We start from the raw sequence: 16,676 nt of genomic DNA on the forward strand, positions 1-16,676 counted from the left end.
CTGGAGTGTAGGGGTCACAAACACTAAGCACACATATTGCCTGGAGGATAGGGGTCACAGACACTAGGCACACATATTGCCTGGAGGATTGGGGTCACAGACACTAGGCACACATATTGCTTGGAGGATAGGGGCCACAGACACTAGGCACACATATTGCCTGGAGGATAGGGGTCACAGACACTAGGCACACATATTGCCTGGAGTGTAGGGGTCACAGACACTAGGCACACATATTGCCTGGAGGATAGGGATCACAGGCACTAGGCACACATATTGCCTGGAGGATAGCGGTCACAGACACTAGGCACACATATTGCCTGGAGTGTAGGGGTCACAAACGCTAGGCACACATATTGCCTGGAGGATAGGGGTCACAGACACTAGACACACATGTTGTCTGGAGGATTGGGTTCACAGGCACTAGGCACACATGTTGCCTGGAGGATAGGGGTCACAGACACTAGGCACACATATTGCCCGAAGGATAGGGGTCACAGACACTAGGCACACATATTGCCTGGAGGATAGGGGTCACAGACACTAGGCACACATATTGCCTGGAGTGTAGGGGTCACAGACACTAGGCACACATATTGCCTGGAAGCTAGGGGTCACAGACACTAGGCACACATATTGCCTGGAGTGTAGGGGTCACAGACACTAGGCACACATATTGCCTGAAGGATAGGGGTCACAGACACTAGGCACACATATTGCCCGGAGTGTAGGGGTCACAGACACTAGGCACACATATTGCCTGGAGGATAGGGGTCACAGACACTAGGCACACATATTGCCTGGAGGATAGGGGTCACAGACACAAGGCACACATATTGCCTGGAGGATAGGGGCCACAGACACTAGGCACACATATTGCCTGGAGGATAGGGGTCACAGACACTAGGCACACATATTGCCCGAAGGATAGGGGTCACAGACACTAGGCACACATATTGCCTGGAAGCTAGGGGTCACAGACACTAGGCACACATATTGCCTGGAGGATAGGGGTCACAGGCACTAGGCACACATATTGCCGGGAGGATAGGGGTCACAGACGCTAGGCACACATATTGCCTAGAGTGTAGGGGTCACAAACGCTAGGCACACATATTGCCCGGAGTGTAGGGGTCACAGACACTAGGCACACATATTGCCTGGAGGATAGGGGTCACAGACACTAGGCACACATATTGCCTGGAGGATAGGGGTCACAGACACAAGGCACACATATTGCCTGGAGGATAGGGGCCACAGACACTAGGCACACATATTGCCTTGAGGATAGGGGTCACAGACACTAGGCACACATATTGCCCGAAGGATAGGGGTCACAGACACTAGGCACACATATTGCCTGGAAGCTAGGGGTCACAGACACTAGGCACACATATTGCCTGGAGGATAGGGGTCACAGACACTAGGCACACATATTGCCTGGAGGATAGCGGTCACAGACGCTAGGCACACATATTGCCTGGAGTGTAGGGGTCACAAACGCTAGGCACACATATTGCCTGGAGGATAGGGGTCACAGACACTAGGCACACATATTGCCTGGAGGATAGGGGTCACAGACACTAGGCACACATATTGCCTGGAGTGTAGGGGTCACAAACACTAAGCACACATATTGCCTGGAGGATAGGGGTCACAGACACTAGGCACACATATTGCCTGGAGGATTGGGGTCACAAACACTAGGCACACATATTGCCTGGAGGATAGGGGTCACAGACACTAGGCACACATATTGCCTGGAAGCTAGGGGTCACAGACACTAGGCACACATATTGCCTGGAGGATAGGGGTCACAGACACTAGGCACACATATTGCCTGGAGGATAGCGGTCACAGACGCTAGGCACACATATTGCCTGGAGTGTAGGGGTCACAAACGCTAGGCACACATATTGCCTGGAGGATAGGGGTCACAGACACTAGGCACACATATTGCCTGGAGGATAGGGGTCACAGACACTAGGCACACATATTGCCTGGAGGATTGGGGTCACAAACACTAGGCACACATATTGCCTGGAGGATAGGGGCCACAGACACTAGGCACACATATTGCCTGGAGGATTGGGGTCACAAACACTAGGCACACATATTGCCTGGAGGATAGGGGCCACAGACACTAGGCACACATATTGCCTGGAGGATAGGGGTCACAGACACAAGGCACACATATTGCCTGGAGGATAGGGGTCACAGACACTAGGCACACATATTGCCTGGAGTGTAGGGGTCACAGACACTAGGCACACATATTGCCTGGAGGATAGGGGTCACAGACACTAGGCACACATATTGCCCGAAGGATAGGGGTCACAGACACTAGGCACACATATTGCCTGGAAGCTAGGGGTCACAGACACTAGACACACATATTGCCTGGAGGATAGGGGTCACAGACACTAGGCACACATATTGCCTGGAGGATAGCGGTCACAGACGCTAGGCACACATATTGCCTGGAGTGTAGGGGTCACAAACGCTAGGCACACATATTGCCTGGAGGATAGGGGTCACAGACACTAGGCACACATATTGCCTGGAGGATAGGGGTCACAGACACTAGGCACACATATTGCCTGGAGGATAGGGGTCACAGACACTAGGCACACATATTGCCTGGAGGATAGGGGTCACAAACGCTAGGCACACATATTGCCTGGAGGATAGGGGTCACAGACACTAGGCACACATATTGCCTGGAGGATAGGGGTCACAGACACTAGGCACACATATTGCCCGAAGGATAGGGGTCACAGACACTAGGCACACATATTGCCTGGAAGCTAGGGGTCACAGACACTAGGCACACATATTGCCTGGAGGATAGGGGTCACAGACACTAGGCACACATATTGCCTGGAGGATAGGGGTCACAGACGCTAGGCACACATATTGCCTGGAGGATAGGGGTCACAGACACTAGGCACACATATTGCCTGGAGTGTAGGGGTCACAGACGCTAGGCACACATATTGCCTGGAGGATAGGGGTCACAGACACTAGGCACACATATTGCCTGGAGGATAGGGGTCACAGACACTAGGCACACATATTGCCCGAAGGATAGGGGTCACAGACACTAGGCACACATATTGCCTGGAAGCTAGGGGTCACAGACACTAGGCACACATATTGCCTGGAGGATAGGGGTCACAGACACTAGGCACACATATTGCCTGGAGGATAGGGGTCACAGACGCTAGGCACACATATTGCCTGGAGGATAGGGGTCACAGACACTAGGCACACATATTGCCTGGAGTGTAGGGGTCACAGACGCTAGGCACACATATTGCCTGGAGGATAGGGGTCACAGACACTAGGCACACATATTGCCTGGAGTGTAGGGGTCACAAACGCTAGGCACACATATTGCCTGGAGGATAGGGGTCACAGACACTAGGCACACATATTGCCTAGAGTGTAGGGGTCACAAACGCTAGGCACACATATTGCCTGGAGGATAGGGGTCACAGACACTAGGCACACATGTTGTCTGGAGGATTGGGTTCACAGGCACTAGGCACACATGTTGCCTGGAGGATAGGGGTCACAGACACTAGGCACACATATTGCCTGGAGGATAGGGTCACAGACACTAGGCACACATATTGCCTGGAGAGTATGGGCTACCACAGGATACAAATCTATTTGTATGTCTTGAAACTAACAAAGCCATTATAACGTCTATTTCATGCAAGACTTGTCTTAGTTCATATTGAAATATGTATTGGTTATAAAACCGAAGAAAGCACCCGCCATTCAGTGAGTGAATGAGTGAGTTGGGTTTAACGTCGCTTTTAACAGTATTCCAATTATATCGCGACGTTTCATCTTAATGTGTGAGGAAAGCCCGAAGTGATGCAGGTCTCAGACGTTTATCACTTCGGTGAAACCCACGAGCACGGGTATGATGCTGACAAACCTAGAAACATAATCGGGGCGAACCCGGTTTCCAACCCACAGTCATAGGTTTCTGGCGTGCCCAAGGGACGCAACCCTGCACAGCGAATCGCGGCGCCTTAGACGACTGGGCCACCCGTGCTCCCCACACTCCCTCCCCACACCACCCCCGCCCCGCCTTTTAGTGTGATGGAAAGATAAACATCAACAGTGAAGGAAGAATATTCCTTTTAGTAGTTCTGAAACACTCAAGGCAGTACTGAAACAACTAACTTTGTTGTTTAACGCCACACTCAGCAACATTCCAGCTATATGGCGGCGGTCTGTGAATAGTCGAGTCTGGACCTGACAATCCAGTGATTGACATCATGAGCATCGAGTCACGCAATTCGGATACGATTACATGCATCAACCAAGTCAGCGAGCCTGACCACCACATCCCGTGAGTCGCCTCTTGAGACAAGCACAGTCGCATTTGACGGCTATCATGGGTTACTGAAGACCTATTCAACCCCGGATCTTCACGGGTCAAAAAAGTAACTTGTCCTTTTCAAAAGTTTCACGTAATTTTTAGACACAACATATTATTTGGAGACAAGGATGCAGATTACGTGTTACCAAGCAAGTGAGCAGGTATCGCTCCATTCGTTCCAACGATATCTGCTCCGTAGAAATTCGTTAGTTTCCGGCGGACGTATGCTTGCAGCTGGACATACAATGGTTTGACGTCTGACCACAGCCTATCACAAAGTTCCTCTAGGTCACGTGTCTGGTCAAACTGGTGATCTCGCCAGTAATCACCATAATCTTTGTATTCTGAAACAAATGGATGCCACAGAGATTTATTTATACAGCGTGGTGTCACATTCTACCCATTCTTCCAACTATTTCGTTGTGTTACAATGCTATGAGAACTAGTGATTTCTCATCATGTTCCTAGGTCAATGTACCCCAGTGTTTGCCGCCATGTTTGTATGTTGCAGCTGCCACTTATTGAACAAAACTACAATGAACCAGTGTGCCGTCTGCTACATCTCATCGACTTGGTGTATCAGTTAATATGAGATGGCCTTGCTATAAAATCATGAAAAGACCATGTTTTATTGAGAAATAAACCACACTTTGGTCTTCATTTTTCTTTGCGTTTTATTGCGTAGCTAACTTCTATTGTATGATAAACAACTCTCACATGTCGTTTATTTCCTAAATTGACGAGTGATGATACATCCAGTTTTTTCAACTTTTTACTTCCACTTCGTATGCTGTCATAATCAGTGTAAAAATGACAGCTAACCAGCTTCAGTGGCTTATGGATAAGTGATGTCATTTGATTGTAACGTCGTAGTAACCGATGACGTCTCAATGGTCAGCAAAGCATTGTGATGCAATGTCCATGTCGCGATATCTCCTTTGATGAAATATCATGTAGGTCTCGGAATAAGCCGAGACAGACCGAGACTGCGCGCAGGCAAGCAGGGCTGAGTACTGGTGACACACGGCACATCCCCTCCGTGATCAAGTGGATAGAGAGGCTGTCCAGAGAGTGGAGTGTCGGTGTTTCGACACCAAGCTACGTAATACCAATAGACGTTAAAGAAAGTACTTGTTGTTACCCTGCCTGGCGCTCGGAATTAGGGGATGCGACAAGGACTGGTCGGCTCGGAGTATACTATGTCTGAGAAGGGTATTATGTTAAATTGTTGCATGGTATCTCAGTGAGTTTGTATATATGATCGGCATTAGTCCGGACTAGTACAAGCAGCCACACATACATGTGCATGCACGTCGCTATGTAAGTACAATAATCTTGATCGAGACGTTAAAACCAATTTCACTTCAACTCACAACAGTACATCCTACCATTTTGCACGGCTCCCTGGTTCAACAGTTTCACGTACTGGAGATACAGCGGTTTGATGGGTGGACCAGTCGCGTTCCTCCACCCATCCCACGCCCACAGCAGCTTCTCAGGGTCAGTGCTGGTGGCCATCAGTCGAATGAGTCCTGGTTCTATCTGCAGACAGTTTTCCCCGTCCCGACACACCCGGGCAGTGCTGTAGAGCTCAGACATACGGCCCTCGAGATCCTTCTGTTTCCTGAGAAGACACCACTATACGTTAATACACAACCTTGAAATTAATAGTTAATCGTGAACGTATAGTCCATTCTTGCACCAAACTCACATTAAATGTTATCTATTAATACCTTATGGCCCTACACCTTGGAGACATTTAATACCACATATGCTATTACAAGCCTGGTCAGTCAGAATCAGTCGCAAAGATTGCCCATGTATGTGGTAACGGCAAATAGTCTTCATTGTGAGTCAGACCAGGTTTTCCTGAACAGAGATGTGGCAACAGGACATTTTTCATTCTCCAGGTCAGCGTCTCAAAGTACCTGCCCTCTTCCTTGTCTCAAGGCTCTTCGTACGCGACATCATCCTTGTCTCAAGACTCTTTGTACCTTATATCCTCCGGGTCTGCAGTATCAACGTACCTTACACCTTCCTTGTCTCATGGCTCTACGTACCTTATTTCCTCCAGAACTACGGCTCTACGTACCTTACACCCTTCAATTTGGGGGCTCTACGTAGTTACACCCTTCAATGTGGGGGCTCTACGTACCTTACACCCTTTAATTTGCGGGCTCCACGTAGCTGACATCTTTCTTGTCGCAAGTCCGTACAAACCTCATGTCCTCCGTGACGGACTCTACGTATCTTTCATCATCCTGATCTCAAGGCTCTGCGTAAATGACGTGGGTCACTGGGGTCAATGTGCGTGGTCAATGTGCGTGGTCAATGTGCGTGGTCCAGGTGTTACGTACCTGACATCCTCCGTCTCGGCGGGTTCGGCGTACTTTGTGAGCAGCCGGAGTTGTCTGTCTGTGTCGGAGTGAAGGCCCCCTCTCTTCCGCCACTCCCGGGCCTGCCCCAGGATGGTCGGATACCACTCCGAGTACTTCGTCTCGCTGTTCGCCAACTGGTTGAATGCGTGATGAGGTTTTATATCAAGGTTTACCAACATGCAACAATATCATGACGGCAACTGGGTGAATAAGTGAGGAGGGGGCTTATAACCAGGTTTACAACAGGAAGCAATATCATGACGGCAACTGGTCGAATAAGTGACGATGGGGTTTATAACCAGATTTACAAACAGGAAGCAATATCATGACGGCAATTGGTCGAGTAAGTGAGGAGGGGGTTTATAACCAGGTTTACAAACAGGCAGCAATATCATGACGGCAACTGGGTGAATAAGTGAGGAGGGGGTTTATAACCAGATTTACCAACAGGAAGCAATATCATGACGGCAACTGGGTGAATAAGTGAGGAGGGGGTTTATAACCAGATTTACCAACAGGAAGCAATATCATGACGGCAACTGGGTGAATAAGTGAGGAGGGGGTTTATAACCAGGTTTACCAACAGGAAGCAATATCATGACGGCAACTTGGTGAATAAGTGAGGAGGGGGTTTATAACCAGGTTTACCAACAGGAAGCAATATCATGACGGCAACTTGGTGAATAAGTGAGGAGGGGGTTTATAACCAGGTTTACCAACAGGAAGCAATATCATGACGGCAACTGGGTGAATAAGTGAGGAGGGGGTTTATAACCAGATTTACCAACAGGAAGCAATATCATGACGGCAACTGGGTGAATAAGTGAGGAGGGGGTTTATAACCAGGTTTACAAACAGGAAGCAATATCATGACGGCAACTAGGTGAATAAGTGAGGAGGGGGTTTATAACCAGATTTACAAACAGGAAGCAATATCATGACGGCAACTGGGTGAATAAGTGAGGAGGGGGTTTATAACCAGGTTTACCAACAGGAAGCATATAACCAGGTTTACAAACAGGAAGCAATATCATGACGGGGGGTAACAATATTCTCTAAAATAACTCTGCCTTCGGGAACATAACGCCGGTCTTTGAACATAACTGCAGGGCTATTTCTATGAGGCACAACAAGAAGGCCTCCCCAAATTGTATCCATTACTAGAATCGAACCATAGATGAAGCCATGACAAGCGAACACTTTAGTTTATCCCAGTTACCCCGTCATCATAAAGCGCTTATGTTGTTGAAGACCCGTGAAGGTTCGGGATAGAATAGGCCTTCTGGAACCAATGCTTGCAGTAAAAGGCGACCGTGCTTCTAAGAGGCGACTAACGGGATCGGGTGGTCAGGCTCGCTGACTTGGCTGATGCACGTCATCGTATCCCAATTGCGTGGATCGATGCTTATGATGTCAATCACTGGATTGGCTGGTCCAGACTCGATTATTTACAGACTGCCATCATATAGCAGGAATATTGCTGAGTGCGGCGTTAAACATTAACAAACAAACGCAAATTATGTTGTTCGTGTATATTAAGGAATAATTTCATACTTTGAAGTTTACAAAGTTTCTTTCATGCTGACAGGCTGAATGGGTAGTCACGTGATCTGATATTTGGAGTTCACACACGTGTGAACGGACTAAAAAAGTTCACACGATGTGAACAATTTTTTGTGAAATTGATCGTTTGAGCTTTTGCCGGAACTACTTTCCGGGGCTTCCCCGAATTCTCGATCGGTGTTTACGATCAACTCGCTTTTCTATGTTCTTTTTAATCCCTGCATTTATCAGCAATATAATTAATTTAGTATTTTTGCCTGGTCTTGTAACATTTCATCTGATTTATAAATAAATAAATGCTTTGGTTCTGGTGTTTGATGTCGTCAAGCTGCTACATTAAACAAAATGGATTGTCTTGGCGGTGATTTGGATATGGAATGGCCATCTTTCAATACTGATAATGCAAGTGAAGAAAATTAATTCTGTAAAATTACTGAGGTGAGCGAAATTGATTTATAGAACGATATTGACTTTGATGCCTTGTTTTCGGAAATGACAGGAATCTAGCACCAATGAAAACAATGTCGTACCCTGCTCAGATGTGGCCGCTGACACAGATCAAACCGACTGCTCCTGATCAATCCCAAACTTAAACCCGATCCACTATCGTATCGGGAAAAAAATCCAAGATTTTGAGACACCATAAAACATATAAAGGTAAGGAAAGAAACTTAAATTAAAAAAAAAAGCAAAAAAAACCCCAAACGTGCCTGCCTGTTTTACCGAGTGGTCATCGGAGACAATATCCGTAGACGGAATTACCATATTCCGGTTTCTGAGTTGGCCGACTTTCTCCGTGCATTTTAGGATGTTGGGTTTTAATGCTTTATGTAAAACACCCTTCAAACACTATCGTAAACGTAAAATTCATCTTTTTTTATCGTAAATGCTTAACAGAAAATACCAAAAAATAAACTGCTTAAGGTAAATAAATAATTTACTGCTTATCGTAAAATGATTAAAATGGTGAAAAACAGTCTGTCTTCAAAACCAAAATGCTTTGCCACAGAAAGCAGGGGACCAGTCTAGAATGTTTAGCGATTTGAGATTTTACCCGGTATTAAAAATATGAATTGTCAGGATGAAACGAAAGCAGAATTAAAAGTCACGTGTCCCGCCATGGCCGATTTAGGAATCGTTTCGCATCGAAATTCCAAATTTAGATTCAACTATCTACAGCTTTTCCCGCGGTTGAAGGATGACAGATTGAAAGCAATAGAGGTGAATTTGAAAATAATCAACTGTGTGTGTTGAGCTCTGTCAAAGACGGTGAAAAGCTGGAACAGTGCATGGCTAGGCTTCCTCTTGATCCCGAGGCACACGCACTCTTTGATAAGTTTAAGAAACATGTACAATCCTTTACCGGATTGCAGGAAATGTGCGATCGTATCGGGATAAAAAAATTGTATTAAAACTTCTACGGTACAACAGGGACACAAAGAGAAATTTTGTTGTAGTTACGCAGTCCCAATGGCAGCTTGAGTTGCAAGACTTTGTCAACAATCCTACATCGAACGAGTTGAAAGGCAAGTGAATGTTAGTGTCCGGTTTTCGATCATTTTACCAGTCTGGTCCTACACGTTATTTCCCATAGATTTTGTGTGATCTTGTGGGCCTAGGCCTCCTATGTTAATTTCACTGTAGCACAAATAATGTCATTTGGCATTTTTGTGAAACAAATATGCGACCCCAAACAATTTCGCGACGATTTTATTGAAAAAGAAGAAAAATTACTGCTTAATAAAAAAAGTACACTAAATTTTACTGCTTACTGCTTATGGGACCTCCCCCCCAAAAAATTAAGCAAACATTGTTGCGATATTATTCGGTGAGACCAGTAAACTACAAAGTATGAAATAATAAGAATTGAACGTAAGCTCGGAGGTTCACACAGTTTAACCAGCGCTTTTAAATCGTTCACACTTCAATGAACCCATCAAAACTTTCGTTCAATTCTTAAATAAAATCCCTTCCATGAGAACACCACTCGTTACTTAACCCATAAAAAACACATGAACTACAGCGCACCACTGTGGGGACTGATATACTTGCTGCGTGCTACTGTGTTTACTTTCCCCTCGTATGTTTACATGACGTCCGGGCGGTCAGTCACCTGTTCTCGGTTGGTGTCGGTGATGTTTGTGCTGAAGGCCCACTCCGCTGAGGACATCCTGTTGTTCCATACCCTGAGCTGCATGTTGACATCCTCCAGCCAGAGCTCCACAGAGTCCTCGTCCTCCCGCTGCCGGTCCTGCTGCCGGTCCTGCTGCAGATCCTGGTCCCGTTTATCACTTGTGCCGTCAAAGGAGTCTTCTTCCAGCTCTAAAAAGAGGAGGAGCGGACATTGGGTCGGTTATAACACACCATGTATGTTAAGGATCTACACACTGTGAACTCACATTATTTACACATTCAACACACAGGATAAACACATGTAACACAGGATATACACATTCAACACACAGGATGAACACATTCAACACAGGATATAGATATTCAACACATAGGATAATGCACATTTAACACAGGATATAGACATTCAACACAGGATATAATCATTTAACACACAAGATATACACATTCAACACACAGGATATACACATTTAACACAGGATATAGACATTCAACATAGGATATACACATTCAACGCACAAGATCATTTGATGTAAAGGGTAAGCGTCATTTTTACACTTAACCTGACAAGAAATAGAGGTACGGCGCTACACAAAGGTTGAACAAATTCACCACGGAGGGTGAACACACTCAACACAAAGGGTGAACACATTCACCATTCAACACAAATGGTGAACCCATTCACCACGGAGGCTAGACATTCAACACAAAGGGTGAACACATTCAGCACGAAGGCTAGACATTCAACACAAAGGGTGAACACATTCAACACGGAAGATAGACATTCAACAGAAAGGGTGAGCACATTCAACACGGAGGCTAGGCACTCAACAAAGAGGAACCTTCACAAGATCTAGGGGACCTACACTATCATAAATATAAACCGTAAACGCTAGAAAATAAGCAGTCTCGATTAGCCGACAAAATTGATTACATTGGGCGAAAAGGCAGAATAGCGGTGAAAATTATATAAATGGATAGCTGAAAATCAGCGATGACACCAGATGAAAGCGAAAACGGTAAGCATGTCCTACCCCTCAAGCAGCACCCGTCACTCACACATTTTGTATAAATAGTGTTTGTTGCCTGACACCACACAGCAGTACTCCTGCCATGTGACGGCGGTATGTACAGAAACCAGACAATCCAGTGAAACACTCACCCATCAACTCTTGAAGGACTTCACGCAGTTCCGAGTCCAGGCTCCGTGCGGGACGCTGGGGTAAGGCATGTGATGTCACAAATAGGCCCAGCAGGAGGGTCAAGCACGTGAGACGACCCATGATGTTAATCTGCTGACCTGAAGACGGAGAAGGTATAACTGCTGACCCGAAGACGGAGAAGGTATAACTGCTGACCCGAAGACGGAGAAGGTATAACTGCTGACCCGAAGACGGAGAAGGTATAAATGCTGACCAAATAACTTCGTCCGGGGTCGTTTGGGTGGGGATATGGTGGCAGTGTACAGGCGGTCAAATGATAGCTCAGTTTGCTGGTGGTTTAAAAATAGTTCAAGATGATGCTTAGAGCTAGGCAACAATATGACCGTCGGGAGACGTCTTCCTACTCCAGTGAAGACCTCCAAGAAATATGCTGAACGCCGTGGCTTATACGTCAATGATCGCAATGTTACAACCCGCCCACACCCAAACCCCACAGATATTGTTTTGAAATATGTTAGTATATATTATCTGCTGAATATAGCAAGAAATTATATAACTGTGTTTAACAGTTTGCTTTGTGTTTCCAACATGGCGACGCCGCGAGTTCGAGTGTGTAATTACAAGGTGTGTTCATTTGTATCTGTATGGCGGCGTTGTCCAATTAGGAATAATCCGGGTATTCTGGCCACCATACTTCTCATATCTGTCACCAAACATACATTTGTATGGAGAACTTCAAATCTAATCACGTTGTATTTGCTGTCTGCATGTCCGAGGTCTTGTAATTAGTAGCTGATATTTAGGTAACCCCAACAGTCGACAAGATGGAATCCGTTTCGTGGAGAGCTGATTAACTTGACCGAATATGAAATACAATCTTTGTCAATACAGCTTGCGACTTGTTGGCTGCCACAGTGGAGGTGTATGCGTTTCTTCGTGTTCTCGCGCATGCTCTTAGCTAACTTAAGATGATTCTATGCAGCCGATAATCTGTGAAGGATGGTGTGTGGTAGACTGCAGCAGATGTGGTAGACTGCAGCAGATGCCAGGTCACAGTAGTCTTAATCATAATTAATCAGATTTTTAGTACCTCAAAGTACCTTCGGTGGTATTATGAGTAAGGTAACATACGAAAAAAGACATTTCCATATTCCTGTCTGTTTTAGAAAACAAGCTATACTCCAGAAGATATACGTTGTACCGAGTGTTATGTGGGAGTCTGAGATATGTCATTCACTGCCATTCTGATATCCGTCATGACATGAGAGTCAGCATTGAAATATGTGGATGCCCAAACAACCAAAATCTATCTTTGGTTAATCCTACACGAGTGTAATATATCAATGTACTTGGACCAATAATATTTTGGGGGGCATATTTTAGTCCTACTCAAACTTTCTTTCCTCTCTAAAAGTTAAACATATTTCATTTTGTGTGTGTATACTCGATCAAATATTCCATTTTAGAAATTAAACTATTTTAACCTCTAAGTTAGGTTGTATATGTATATGTGGAACTCCCCACCAGTCTAGCCGGGCAGTTAGGGTACGCAACACCACAAACGTATGGCTGTTAAGTTTTCTAATATGTAAACATGAGCAAGTCTTTGGCCCACGCTGATTTTCATAGATGTAAATAAAAACATGACAAACATATGGTGAAAAGATCTGCTTGGATCACGGTCTTGCTCATACTTAGATGTTCATTTGAAGTTCGCAACATCGGCCTTAAAATCATTGTACTCTACCTTGTCCGAAGTCTGAGAAGTCGTACTCTTACAAGTGTAAGAGTGAGTGAGTGAGTATGGTTTTGCGCTGCTTTTAGCAATAGTCCAGCAATATGACGGCGGGGACACTGGGCTCAACACATTTTACCCATGTGGGTAATCGAACGCGGGTCTTCGGCGTGACGAGCGAACGCTTAAAACACAAGGCTACCCGCCCGCCCGCAAGTGTAAGAAAGCTAGATGACAGTCATGTGTACATGTCTGATAATATCTCATACCAATATTTCAAAGTTTCAAGCAACTTCATAATTTGACATCTGCGGGCCAAAAATGTCCTTCTCCTTCAACCTACTTTAGAACAGCTATATGTTTTACTCAAATACTCAAAAACAAAATGTGATTAAACCCATGTATTATAAACGGAAAACTAATAACTGGAGATTTCCATGTCGTAAATATTCTAGCTTAGGAACTGTTTTATGCCAGAAAGATTGCAGATACAATTCAAAATCAAAGTCACACCCCAAATGTTACTTCCCTGTCAAAATGAAAATGCTGCACATTTCATCTCTATTGGGAATAAAATAAGAGCCAGACATTTCAAGACTGCCTGTGTAATGAGCATTTAAATTTGAAATTAAATAAATATATACTTTAGAAAGCCCATGGGGCCCTCTTCAGTCTTATTAAAGCCGGTAAACTTATCTTTTTGGGAGAACTAAACAGCACCACTGAGTTATGATCGTTTAAAACAACATTATAAACAAGAATATTATCAGAGTTGTTTTTGTTATGGAGTACGTAGTTAATGAATTATCTGGTTGTGTGACGCGAATATCTTCTGTTTGGACGCTGGTTAGATTTGAGTTACCACTGTGAAAACGAAGGAGAGAAATTAATCAAGTCTAGAGGAGCAAAAACCGGGTCGGCGCATATGCGACACTTTTCATAATGAACAGATGACACTCGAGCCACGACAGGGTGTTTTGCCAATCAGGTCTTGCACAAATCTAGCGTTACCAATACACCGTTGTCAGAATTACAGATTTCAATCAATACGGTGCCGTAGCTTGAAACAATTGAATTCTTGGGGGAACATAGATTAAATCGGTTTTTCAAGTTTTGCCAAGTAGTCTAAAATTTACTTGATTGTAAGATCTGTTTGAACCTTGCCATTCACTGATGTTGTTTCATCGCCAACACAAACGGGAAGACGACTGGGTCCTGTCTGTCCTGTCGCATGCAGCAGCCCATTGATGAGAGGTGGGGGTGGGGAGCTGAGAAGGGGGCAATACTACCACATACCTGATGCAGAGATCTAACTAATCATAGAGAGGATGTGGGCGGTGGGGTGACGCTCTGTCGTCACGGCGAAGGATCAAAGTGTTTCACATGGGTTCTACCCGTGAAGACCTGGGGGAGAATAGGTGCTAACCGTAAAAGGTGACTGCTTGTCGTCAGAGGCGACTAACGGGATCGGGTGGTCAGGCTCCCTGCCTTGGTTGATGAATGTCATCGATCCCAATTTCGTAAATCCATGCTTATGACATCAATAACTGGATTGTGTGGTCCAGACTCGATTATTTTCAAACCGCCGTCATAGAGCGGGAATTTTGCGGCGTTAAACAACAAACAAATCAACAAACACATGGGTACAATGTGTGAAGCCCATTTCTGGTGTCCCCCGTCGTGATATTGCTGGAATATTGCCAAAAGCGGTACAATACTCACTTTAGCCGTGAAATAACTAACTCACTTCCCAAAGGGTAATTGCGCTGGATAAAATGGCAGTCTAACGAAATATTTAATTTCGATACTGCTTTCCGAACTGGATCAACATTTATCCCTGAAAGATGTCTGAAATATTTCAGCCCTGTATCCACAGCGATTTCCGGCAAAATGTTCCCATTGAAATTGGATGGACGGACTGTACCCGAGCCAATATCTCCCACCAACTTCGTGTCATGGGATAATGACATTTATCATATAATGAATGGGTAGGTTTCTCGGCAGGATAAAGCCAACGCATAAAAACGATATCCGTTGGGGTCATATGCGGATAGAGATGCAAATATCAAAGGTCAAGTAGGGACTACTTTCACTGTTTATAAACAAACATGTCGTCGCCCTCGTCATTCAGCGATCGAGTCAGAATTAACCATCGGGAATCTGGATAAACTACAGGGATAAATGCTATCATCATCAAAAGAACAGTCTAATATACTGAAAATCATAGTCTAAATGTGACGTAGCTAAGGCATTTTATAAGTTTTTGCAACTTTGGCGATATAAATTTCGAAACAATTTTACGAGGGCACGAGGCCTAGCCAAGCGGGATCAGTAGCCATATCTGTGCTTGTAGACCTCTGCGGCTTGAAACCTTCTCCACAAATTAAAATAGTAGGATTTGGCCGAAATATGTTTGAATTGTTACCTTGTTTCGTTTTGTCGCTGTGTGTACATCTGACTACACTTCTTAACGTTATGACAGGACAGACCGACTGTCAGCAACGTCTGACCGTGGTCGTGACGTCTCATAGACTATACGGTTAGAGTAGCTTCCCTTTGAAAAAGGGCAGTTACTCTAGCGGACAGACCGATGGATTGCCGCGAAAGGCAATTAAAAACAATTGTTGTTTTGCGTATATGTTGCTTCGACACTGTATAAGAAACAGATTTCAGTTGGAACTATATTGGCTACTGTCACTGTCCGACTGACACATCAATTACCCTGTGACGTAATAAATATTAATGCGCGCATTCCAGGAAAACTCGCAATGTTTCGGTAATGTTTGTGAGAGAGGGAAAGCGATTTTGAAGCACAGAACTAAAGAATGACATTATATGATAAAGATGTTATCACGCTTGTGTGTTTGGGGATGGTAAATATCCTTCATTAGGAATAAACACTATGTATTTAGCTCGCCAAGGCTCGCTAAATACAATGTTTATTCCTAATGCAGGATATTTACCATCCCCAAACACACTCGCGTGATAACCTCTATATATCATCCAAAACTGCCTCCCACAGGAGATATCGCTTGGGAGAGAACAAGCAATATCTATACTGTAGATATCGCTGCAATGAAATTGCATCACAATGCTTTGCAGACCATTGTGACGTCATTGGTTACCATGATATCACATCAACTGACATCACTAATGGCGCTGCTACTGAAGCTGTTAGCAGTACCTTTTACACTTAAGACACTGCTTATTACTTTCTAAAAAACTGAAAAAGTTGAAAGAATGATGTTGGATGATAAATAAAATCTCACCCTCGTGTCTTTAGATATCAAATATATCAACACTCG

At 44.8% G+C, this 16,676-nt stretch overlaps 1 protein-coding gene across 3 annotated transcripts in view; it reads right to left on the reverse strand.

Moving 5' to 3' along the window:
- LOC139465936 (angiotensin-converting enzyme-like) overlaps positions 1-16,676 on the reverse strand; it is a 30,956-nt gene that overhangs the window by 9,338 nt on the left and 4,942 nt on the right. For all 3 annotated transcript variants that reach the window (XM_071247939.1, XM_071247940.1, XM_071247941.1), the window contains exons 2-6: positions 11,636-11,773; positions 10,454-10,662; positions 6,757-6,911; positions 5,788-6,023; positions 4,546-4,743 (exon numbers count right to left, since the gene is read on the reverse strand). In XM_071247939.1, the coding sequence (XP_071104040.1) occupies positions 4,546-4,743; positions 5,788-6,023; positions 6,757-6,911; positions 10,454-10,662; positions 11,636-11,756 (919 nt within the window). In that variant the 5' untranslated portion in view covers positions 11,757-11,773. The remainder of the gene's footprint in view (positions 1-4,545; positions 4,744-5,787; positions 6,024-6,756; positions 6,912-10,453; positions 10,663-11,635; positions 11,774-16,676) is intronic.

Source organism: Haliotis cracherodii, unplaced genomic scaffold (assembly GCF_022045235.1).
Source record: "Haliotis cracherodii isolate W230 unplaced genomic scaffold, xgHalCrac1.p SCAF_18, whole genome shotgun sequence".
NCBI lineage: Eukaryota > Metazoa > Mollusca > Gastropoda > Lepetellida > Haliotidae > Haliotis > Haliotis cracherodii.